The following is a 10,472-nucleotide window of genomic DNA, read 5'->3' as shown; positions in this document are numbered from 1 at the left end:
TTACAATTGATCAACCGCAAAAATAAAAAACTTTACGGTTGATAATGTAATGTGAGGATCGTCCTCGAGAAGGACTATGTCCTATTGCATGTTTTCAATACTCTCTCGTTGATACTATGGATGATGAGACTCGTGTTCTTCGATTCAAAAAACAGGAATTCTGTCACGGTGGCACGAACGGCGACGAGGATGTGTGCGGCCATGGCGGGCAGAGCAGATCACGCGGTGGGAACGTGGCCGGCCGAAAGTTCGGCTGCCGACCGGCGCCTAGCGTGCACATTGGCTCGACGTGCCCTTTCCAGTTCACACCCGTATCCATATAAGCTTTACTCGATGACAATGTATGATAAATACAGAATCGATGAGTGTATATGTGCGGACCCAATAGGATTTGGAATACAATATGGTTGTGTAGTCGGTGTAAAATATGGTCAAATGGCGAGACGTGCCGGTGGACAGTACGCAAAATTTATCTACTACGGCTCACCGTCCCCGGCCGGACACACACGGCTAGCATCTTGGCGCTGACGATGTCGTAGGTATAGAGTTCGCGGTAATTATTGCGTGCGTTGCAGTGGATACTTGGCTAGCATGCCCGGCCGTGCGTCGAGACGGCGATGATCGGCGATGGGCGCGTTCGTATGCCGCTGGCTCTTGCTTACATCCTCGGCAGGGGGCGCCCGAGGCGGTCGCCCTCGGTGAAGATGTGGTTGCGGGTGATGTCGCTGAGCTTGGTGCACCCGCCGAGCGCCATGGTGAGCTCGAACTCCTCCCGCATCATGCGCAGCACGTTCCGCACGCCGGCCTCGCCCTCCGCCGCCAGCGCGAACACCACCGGCCGCCCAATCTGCAAACAAGAATTTACAGGGTGAGAATTCAGTGCTAAACATACGTACGCGGTATGTACAGTGACTGGTGAAGGGTCGATCGGTGGCTTACGAAGACACCGGAGGCGCCGAGGGCGAGCGCCTTGAAGACGTCGGTGCCGCGGCGGACGCCTCCGTCGAGGTACACCGGGATGCGTCCCTGGGCGGCCGTGACGACCTCCTCGAGGGCGCTGATGGTGGCCGGCACGTAGTCGAGCTGGCGGGCGCCGTGGTTGGACACGATGATGCCCGCCGCGCCGGAGTGGACGGCCAGCCGAGCTGCGCGCGCGCGGGTGTCCACGGAAATCGACGATGTCAGCCTATCTTTGCATCCGTGGCTCTCAATTCAAAGCTAAGAAGAAGAGATGGCGAGATGGGTTACCGTCTTCCGCGGTGATGACTCCCTTGACGAGGATGGGCATGGTGGTGATGCTCTGCAGCCACTTGACGTCCTTCCAGCTCAGGGTGCGGTCGATTTGGCCGGCGACGTACGACGCCAGCCCGGAGTCATTGGCCTGCAACCGATCGAGATGGTAAGCAAAATTTGCAACGTCGATTTTGGTAAGCCGAGGAACGGAGGGAGGAATGAAGGAAGGCGGGTGAACTGACCTGGTCCATGGTGCCGAGGTTGAGGCCCTCGAAGTTCTTGAGCGTGAGGCCCGGCGGCAGCACGAACCTGTTCTTGATGTCGGCCTCGCGGCGGCCGAGGCGCGGGGTGTCCACGGTGAGCGCGATGGCCTTGAACCCGGCCTTCTCCGCCCTCCTCACCAGCTGCTCCACCACCTTCCTGTCCTTGTACACCTGCAAATCAAGCACCCATCGTCGTCCATGGCGCATCGCAGCCAACCAAGATGATTAGCTTCAGATACCCATGCCATGCATCGATCTGTCTGACACCAACAGAGATGGATGTGGTGCTTACGTAGAGCTGGAAGAAGCGAATCCCCGGCCCAGTCGAGGCCACCTCCTCCACGCTCGATGTAGCCCACGATGACAGCGTCTGGTAACAAAAATAGAGAGCAAAGTGTTTTCAAGCTCAGGATCACACACACACACACACACACGCACACGACATGAATTGGTTGGATTAACAGGAGCATACCATCACAGTTCCTGCTGCTGACGCTGCCCGTGCTGTTGCGTACTCTCCTGAATTAATCAACACACAAGGGGTCTCAGTTAGCTCGAGAAACACAAGACATACTCTGGTTTCGCAGGTGTGTTGCACAGAGTCAACTCTGGTTTGACGATTGTTCACTACGTATCTACGGTAGTTAACTCTGTCTCAGTGTATCAGTATGGCTCACTGTAGTATTAGTGTATGAAGCTGATGTTTCATGTTGAATGTGGTAATACTATTATTTGGGCTAGATGCATAGTTCCAATCTAAGGAAACCGGCTAATCGCAAAGTAAACACGAGGAAAGAGTGCTCGAGTTGAGTAACCAAGTACCTTCTGGGTGAGCCATCTTCTGAAAGGCGGTGGGGGAAATCATGATGGGCATGGATATCTTTATTCCCAGCACAGATGTGGTCATGTCGATGGTCGACACGTCGATCAGTATGCGAGGGCGAAACCTGGTCACACATGAATTAGTTCCGTTAGATTGAGGGCCATTGATAAAAAGAAACACCAAACATCTTACCAACTAATGTAACGAGCAGTGCTTGCAAACATGATTTGATTCTTGCTAATCAATATACTACCCCTTTCGTGCAAAATATAAAATGTAGCGAGGTAGGTTGATGGGTTCAACATCACCGATCTACTGGCATAGGAGCTTGGTACACGCGTAGGCGAGAGATTACATGGTCGAGGGCGAGACCGTGACATGGAAGGAGGGGATGGGAGGCATGGCGGAGCCAGGGCCTCCATGTCACTGTAGCTACGATGATCGCTGCGGTCAACAAAGGGATTGGCCCTCATGCCTTGGGCCCATGCTAGGGGCCTGGTTCCTATCTCCGCCCCTGATGGGAGGCGGCGGCGGAGAGGTGAAACACATAGCCGCTTATCGCATGGGAGAGAGCGGAACGGAGGGATTTGGGTTCAAGTTGGCATCCGGTGGTAGAGGTAAATTTTCTGCTCTAAAATTGACGAGTCAAGGCAACAGACAATGAGAGATTCTTGGTAGATTGAGCACATCCTAATATCATTTTAAGGAAATGACATACTATGACTTGACACTTCACAAATTTTAGAAACATCTGTTTAACTGCACCTAATCTTCATAGTCTTGAACTTCAGACTTCTCAAGTTATCTGCTAAATCCGTATAATCAAAAGACACTCTACCAAGTTTGATAGATATTTAACGATACATATATAAATACATTATGGTACATCAAGGGACATACGATAAGTTGGTGGAATAATGTGAAATTATTGGTTTCCTCTTTGCTTAATGCCGAAACACATTGTAAAAAATTAATACACCAAAATATATTTTAAACACTATAAACTAAATAATACAAACAAATTTTGTGACAAAATATAGTTTTAGTGTCGTACAAGAAATGTATATCTAATGGTGGATGTTGAAACTGTATTTGCACATCGATATAAATAATCTTTTTTTTATTGTTCATGATACTTGTTATACTAAAAAATGTTTTTATATATAATTTATCAAATAATGTCTTAACAAAACAACATATATTATTGGCTATGTGAGTTATGTCAGGGTAAAATAGTTCAATATAAATATATAGATAATGATATTATCTTTAACCTATCCTATAACACGTAAAATATTTTGCCCATCACTGCCAACAGTGCATATTAGCGTAGTGTAATTATTTTTCTTTAAGTACTACCACCTAATTATGTTTTTTATTCAATAAATTGATAATGATAACCCATCATGTCGTGTTACATAAGAAAACAACCATTCCTTTTGAAAAAGGAATCATGATGATAATATTCAAAAATGGTTGTTGTCACTGTATTACTCAAAGAAGAAGGTAGTGAAGCCGGAACTAAATGAATAGGCAAGAGTGGACGTTGGAATTGTGATAATAATTGAGATCAACCTGAATCATTCACGATGTGGAGTTAGGCAGAGTCACGAACGAGGTTCTGGAACATTGGACATCAAAGGATTTGGGATAGACGTCATTGTGGAATAGTTTTGAGGTTTAGATTTCGAATGCACGTTAAATTACCGGAAATTACTATTTTTACTTTTGGTTGGTTTTGATAAAACATGGTCATCCCACCTACTTTTTGACTCAACGAAGCGACTCATGATGGCTAAAGATGTCTTCTCATATCACCCACAAAGTAAATTTCTTTGAAGAATAGTCCCCAACCTCTTTCTTCCTTCCTTCGCCTATTTCTTGTATAGGTACTCAACAAAGAGGTCACAAAACATCACTGGAAGGTGTCCTCAAGGACCATCATAGAAGAGGAGGAAGTGTGGCAACATAAAGATCGTTGGAGAAGAGGAAAAGGGCAACACTAGAGGTAGAAGAGGATGGAGGAGGAGAGTGTGCCATTGTGCGGCGACGTTTGGATGGGAGGGAGACAAGTTGGGGTTAGGATGAAGGTGTTCTATGTATTAAATGCTAGAGGTGACCATGATAGTTCGATGTAGATTTAATAACTAGAAAAGTTTGTGTAAATGTGTTTCGCACAATTTTGGCAACTTTTGTTGAAAAGCTCCATCGAAATTATGCTATATATTAACTATAACTTTTGCTAGGTTGTGGACGGAATAGCAACAAGTGTAACTATGAAATTGTCAAGTTGTATAGTATACATATACCTATTCCAAAAAGGTATTATTGCGCACATAAGAGGACAATTCAACCATTAATGTTGTTTACATTTTTCATCGCAAACGAAAGTGCTTTCAATCGATGAAACTGTTGTTTCAAATTCCAATTTCATCGGAAAAGGAAATGATGCTTCTACTTTAGTTAATACAGAAGGATACCTGCTTGGAGGGTAGTACTAACACTATAACTGTTGCTCGCATAATATACAGACTCGGATAATAAAATGGACTCCCCCACAAAAAAGGATAATATAATGGACTCAAACACAACACTGAGTATAAATGTTTCTTTCTCTCCACATATTTTTGAACTATTTTTACAATAATTTGTGAAAGCATTGAATGGTTTGTACAGTTTAATAAATCTATATAGCTCCTAAAAAGTGTCCGATAAAACATACCAGAGCAATTTATAATTCCAAGGCCAGTATAATATTCCCTTCGTTCCGAATTAGTTATCTTAAATTTGTCTAGATAAGGATATATATCTACACACGATTTAGTGTTAGGTACATCCGTATCTAGATAAATTTACAACAACTAATTTGGAATGGAGGTAATACTTATGATCAGGTTAAATCCGATGACCACTATTTTCATCATCAGTGCCCTAAACGTTTAAGATAATCTTGTTTGGAACTCAAAAGCCCAGAGCTCGCTCGACCCACACATGCATGTGTAGTATACTCCCTTCATTCCTAAATATAAGTCTTTGTAGAGACTTCACTATAGACCATATACGGATATATATAGATGCATTTTAGAGTGCATATTCACTTATTTTGCTTCGTATATAGTCCATAATGGAAGCTCTACAAAAACTTATATTTAGGAATGAAGGGAATACAGGCGTTAAACCAGGTTAAATAGACAAACTAAAATTATTTGGCTTACAGGATCCTGGAGAATGCCTCCCTGTTCTCCTTGAGGGTCCACTCGTCCTCCGCCCCGGACGCGTAGTAGTCGTAGGCCATCTTGGGAAGCTTCCGCTTCGCGATGGCCTGGTACTCCGATACATTGGTGACCGTCTCCGCCATGATTGCCTGGCTAGCAGCGACGAACCCCTCACCACTCTGCAACCAAGAACAGCACAGGGCGAGCGTGTTAGACGGTAGAGCTAGATCTTCCTCCAAAACGGCCGTCGTTTACATGCAAAAAACTTGGGAAGATGAAAGTATGGACGCCCTTTCTTTTAAAGCAACAAGCCGAGCTACTCCAAAAAAATAGTATGATGGCAGGTTCCATGGCTGGAGAAACAAAAAGGGACACCTTTCTTGCAGAGTGCATGCAGATGCCCATTTTACTGCTCTTTCAGCAGAAAAGCAAAACCGACGAACAATTTCCTAGGAGAAAACAGCGAAACAAACCGACGCGCGATTCATTTTGGCAGAAATGATAAAGGAACGTGGTGAAGCTAGCAATGGAACTTTGGAACATCGGTAAACGCAAAGTCAAGAAGAAACAAACACGAAATCCTCACTGCTCCTACAGAGGATCGAACCAACAAAGAGACGGAAGACAAAGGAAAAGCTACAAAGGCACTCCCCAATCCTCGTACTCTTTCAACAGAAACACAGGCAGACCGAGCTCGAGAAGAAACTGCGACGCATGAAGCGGGTGAAGGAAGAACATGGATGGAATGGAATGGATTGCGCTTTACCTTAGAGGAGGACGCAGGCGGGAGAAGGGAACACGAACGGGAGGGAGTGGTGGGGAGTGCAAGTGATATATAGTAGCCAGGGGATAGCAGATAGGGGGAGGCTTCAGCTGCGCATGGAGACAAAGATGCAGGGAGACGTGGAGATAGTTGAGGGGGAAAGGCAGGGGTGGAGGTTACGGATGAGCTATTGGAGGTTGGGATGAAGGGTGGCTCCTCCTACACTGCTTCCTCATCCACTTGACATCATCATGAGCAGCCAAGCCAACGGAGAAACACAATAAAAGGGGCTCATTTTCTTTATTTTTTGTGTTTCCGTTGCAGCAGATTATCTCCTCCCTGACCTTCTCTCGGAAAATTGTAAGAAATTAAAGGCCGTGGCGACCAATTGTCTTGATCATCGGTGAGTCCAGGTGATCTTGTCGCGCCGGTGATTGCTGGACAGCAGAAGAGATATTAGGCGCCCGTACTCGGCAGCCGATCTACGGTTTTTGAAAATTTTATGGTACTGTATCTTTTTTTTGAAAAGAATTATGGTACTGTATCTTGATATATGGCACGTTTGGTTTGGTTGCTCAAGTGGGACTGTTTGGCGATAATGGGGTACATACAGGGACCAGTGACCATGTTCACTTAAGGACTCGGTGAACGAACCTGATACACCCACAAGACCTGCGTCAGCCATCGCAAGAGGTTGCCATGCAAATCTGCTCCGTCTTGGTCAGAGACACAGGACATCACATGGCCTTTACAAGTCTCTCGTGTCATACAGTTTTCAAAAGGCAAAAGTTCAGAGCTATGGTACAAATCATGCTCTGCATAAACGACAGTCAGGCAACAAGGAGGATAAGAAACAACGCGCTTCAGCCTCAGAGCTCAGGGCGCATGTCAACTTCAGACCAGTTTCGCGCACCACGCAGCTAGTAACACTTACGAGTAGCAGCACTACCCTCTGCAAGAGCCCAAGAACTTTTATCTGTCCCAGCAACTGTTCCAAAGGGAAGGGATATTGCTGATTAATCATGATCACTCCGCCTGTTGGCGAAAACAACTGTGAGAGCAGATAATAATTCCAAGCCGTTATCACGAGGAGCGCCAGTATACTCCTGTACTAAAATAAAAATATATCTTTTTATCATTAAAAAGGATATGACGGAAAACAGTAATATTGTGGACCACTTCTCCGGACAAGGCATTTTGGGTAATATTTACTCTATTATCAGGAAAGCCATACTTTACAAGCTCACATTTCTCACAGCAGCAAACTCCTCGTAACAGCACTACACAGATACCAGGGAAGAAAAGATATCACGGTAAATACAACGAGCAATAGGGATTACTTGGCTTTCTCGCTCTGGTTCAAATGGCAGATGCATCAGAACAGAAATCAGCAGATTTCCTTTCTCCCCATAGCCATAAGCAAACTCATCGTCCTCGTCTAACAAAACCTGTCACTGTAACTGCACACATATAGCAGCTCACATTCCCTTAGCATCGCCGTTCCAGACATTCTCCCATGAGTTCTTGTTAGCTTTTGGTGCCTCAACGAACTGCTGGCCTGGCCCATCCGATGATGGAGCTTGTGCACCCTGAATTCTGCCCTTATTTGGTTTGGTTTTGATCCCCAGCAATCGAAATGTGAATCTCGCAAGCTCACCATAAAGCATTCCAGACTTATCACATAGCTGTGGCAATAATATCATTGGATCAGAATTCAGAAGAACTTAAGAAGCATGCTTGAATAGAGTCCAAATGGAAAGGCACTCGTCAAAGGATACCTGCAAAAGAGCTGTGATGAACATGTGGAATGCCTGAGTATTCTGGCTGATAAGGAAAGCAACTCGTCCAGAGAAATTCACAATCCCATGCATCTGCAATCAGCGAGAACCAGAGTAAATAGAATGTTGTCCCCATTTAAAGCATATAAAATGATTAATTATTATGTTTTGAATGCACAAGATGCAAGGAACAAATTGTGCGTTGGACAATAGCCGCGCCATAGATTTAGATCATAGATTTCTAGCCAAACCTGAAACCGGTTCCGCCAACTAATTTTTATACATAAAGAAGGCATGAACTTCATCAGGATAATCATAACATGGCAGCACAAACAGGCTAAACAAGCAAACTTAGATCCACAAAAGTTTAAGCACAGCAATCACCATATGAAGGACACAATTGTGCAAAGCTGAATCATGCTCAACTGTATGGATTATAAATTGCACAAATCAATATCTAATTCAATTTTCAGTTGGTAGAAATGGCATTACCACTTGTAGGAAGGACACCCAGAAACCTGGGGGTGGTGCTGGAGGACCAAATGAATTAGGACCCTGATTGTAAGGAGCCATGCCCATACCACCGTATGGGTTTCCCATCCCGTTATTATACATTGACCCACCATACATTCCAGAGCCCCCGTACGAACTGCCGTAACCACCTCCATACCCTGAATACATGTTATTATTTCCATATAGCCCGCCGTTACTATAAGCCCCACCAAATCCACCATATGAATTATAGGTACTGGCACCATAACCTGCATTTTGATTGAAAAGTTATCATTTCAAGCCACAAAGAGCATGTAATTGCTGGAACGCTGCACAAATTATTGATTACCCCCATAAGTATTTCCGTATCCTTGCTGCTGCCAGGGACGCGGGGGCACAGGCCCTGCAACTGGATTGTTCACGTTGAAAGCAGCATTGCTCTGTGCAGCAGAAACAACTTCCCCAGGTTTTGCTGTCCCAGAGGCCTCAACAACGTCATTTGTGCTGCCTCCAGATGGGGGTTTGAAAGGCGCTGGACCAGATGAAGTGCCAACACGTTCCCATGGCTTTGGTGGTGGGTTATTACCTGCAAATCACATTCATGACTGAATGAAGGGATTGTTCTAACTATGAAGAGACATGATTTTATCTGCACACTGTAGCAATCTGAGCTGGTACATTCGTGACTGAATGAAATGAAGAAATTGCTTCTAACTATGAGGAACCATGCTTTTACTTCCACCCTGGACACTGGACAGCAATCTTAGCTGGATGTTTACGGGCAGAGCGCTATACTAGAAGGCGGAGATTGCAGCCAGTCATGAAAACGTTTAGGAACTAGTATCAGTTAACCTGCAAGAAATGTGCAGGAAAGAAACCATCTAAAGTTCTAAACACCTGTACAATTTTTTTGGAATAAGCAGAGGAGCTAATTAAGCTAAACACATGTATGAAGGTTTGACATATAATACCTCACATGAGAAATACTCAGAGCCATCTCAACTTCAACCCCAAACTATACCAATTATCGGTTATCGTTCCTGAATTCGCAGTACTTCCCGAAAGACGTTCCTGAACATGGCCACCCACCTACTACCCTACCTAATCGATCGGATGCTTCCCACGCCCCAACCCGATCCATCGCGAACTAAGCGACGGCCCAAGACCAACCGCGCGCACCAAAATCGCACCCAACACGATCGATCCAACCATCATCAGAAAAGTAATCCGGGGAGGGGAGGGGAGGGGAGGGTGGGGGGCGCAAGCGCGCGGGGCGGGGAGGCGACGAACCTGCCATGGCGTGCGGCGCGGTGCGGTGCGGTGCCGCTAGTTCTGCGGCCCTTGGCGCCGGCTGAATCGCGCGATCCCGCAGCCGGTTGTCGGCCGCGCCGAGGACTCTCTCGCTCGTTCCGCCGTCGCCGGAGGAAACGAAGCCTGTCTAGGGTGACGGGTGGAATACCCGTTCTGGTTCCAGTCCTGGGCCGGCTTTTTACGCGTACGCGTTGGGGACACGCACGGTCAGGTGCGGCGGCGTTCAGACTTGACCGTTTGACTTGCTCGTGGGCCTCCGTTGGGACGTTTTACATGCGAGGCCTTTTCTCCTCGGGCCGAATCATTCAGGTCATTTTGATGGGCTCCTCCAACGCCGACCCACAAACGGACACGGTATTTGAAAAGAACAGACATGATATTGCCCGGAATCGGTCCGCAACTATTGGCTAATGGCCTTTCGCCATTGTGACTTCAAAATTTAGTGCTTTCCGCCACTGTGAGCACTTGAAAAAGAAAAATAGACTACAGCACTTGAGGAAAAAAAAGTGAAACAATAGTGCTTCCGCCAAATGCTAGCAACCTTCCGCCAAAGAGCAAAAAAAATAAAAAATCAGCAATGGCTTTCCACCATCC

At 45.9% G+C, this 10,472-nt stretch overlaps 2 protein-coding genes across 2 annotated transcripts; both read right to left on the bottom strand.

Annotated features, from left to right (window-relative positions):
- Positions 1 to 312: 312 nt before the first annotated feature.
- Positions 313 to 6,464, bottom strand: LOC125510868 (glycolate oxidase 1). Its single transcript, XM_048676141.2, has 9 exons — positions 6,301 to 6,464; positions 5,535 to 5,713; positions 2,319 to 2,443; positions 1,969 to 2,015; positions 1,789 to 1,866; positions 1,476 to 1,667; positions 1,249 to 1,381; positions 940 to 1,145; positions 313 to 847 (listed from the first exon to the last, which is right to left on the bottom strand). The coding sequence occupies exons 2-9, from the start codon at positions 5,675 to 5,677 to the stop codon at positions 659 to 661; spliced, it is 1,113 nt and encodes a 370-aa protein (XP_048532098.1). The 5' UTR covers positions 5,678 to 5,713; positions 6,301 to 6,464; the 3' UTR covers positions 313 to 658.
- Positions 6,465 to 7,409: 945 nt separating this feature from the next.
- On the bottom strand, positions 7,410 to 10,048 carry LOC125510869 (peroxisomal membrane protein 13). The gene is made up of 5 exons (XM_048676142.2): positions 9,858 to 10,048; positions 8,917 to 9,153; positions 8,568 to 8,836; positions 8,076 to 8,168; positions 7,410 to 7,982 (listed from the first exon to the last, which is right to left on the bottom strand). The coding sequence occupies exons 1-5, from the start codon at positions 9,862 to 9,864 to the stop codon at positions 7,776 to 7,778; spliced, it is 813 nt and encodes a 270-aa protein (XP_048532099.1). The 5' UTR covers positions 9,865 to 10,048; the 3' UTR covers positions 7,410 to 7,775.
- Positions 10,049 to 10,472: the final 424 nt, after the last annotated feature.

The sequence above is a fragment of the Triticum urartu genome, chromosome 5A (genome assembly GCF_056163025.1).
Source record: "Triticum urartu cultivar PI428250 chromosome 5A, HENAU_Tu73, whole genome shotgun sequence".
Lineage (NCBI taxonomy): Eukaryota > Viridiplantae > Streptophyta > Magnoliopsida > Poales > Poaceae > Triticum > Triticum urartu.
Note: the sequence above shows the minus strand (reverse complement) of the source record. Positions and strands in the feature narration are given on the sequence as shown.

Bases quoted from the DNA above. Each gene is read 5' to 3' on its own strand.
- LOC125510868 (XM_048676141.2), bottom strand. From the start codon at position 5,677: ATGGCGGAGACGGTCACCAATGTATCGGAGTACCAGGCCATCGCGAAG. The intron at 1,867-1,968 runs GTATGCTCCTGT...TTTTGTTACCAG, and splicing joins CAGCAGCAGGAACTGTGATG to ACGCTGTCATCGTGGGCTAC. The intron at 1,382-1,475 runs GTCAGTTCACCC...GATCGGTTGCAG, and splicing joins ACCTCGGCACCATGGACCAG to GCCAATGACTCCGGGCTGGC.
- LOC125510869 (XM_048676142.2), bottom strand. The intron at 8,169-8,567 runs GTAATGCCATTT...CGCTGATTGCAG, and splicing joins GGGTGTCCTTCCTACAAGTG to ATGCATGGGATTGTGAATTT. The intron at 7,983-8,075 runs GTATCCTTTGAC...TTATTGCCACAG, and splicing joins TCATCACAGCTCTTTTGCAG to CTATGTGATAAGTCTGGAAT.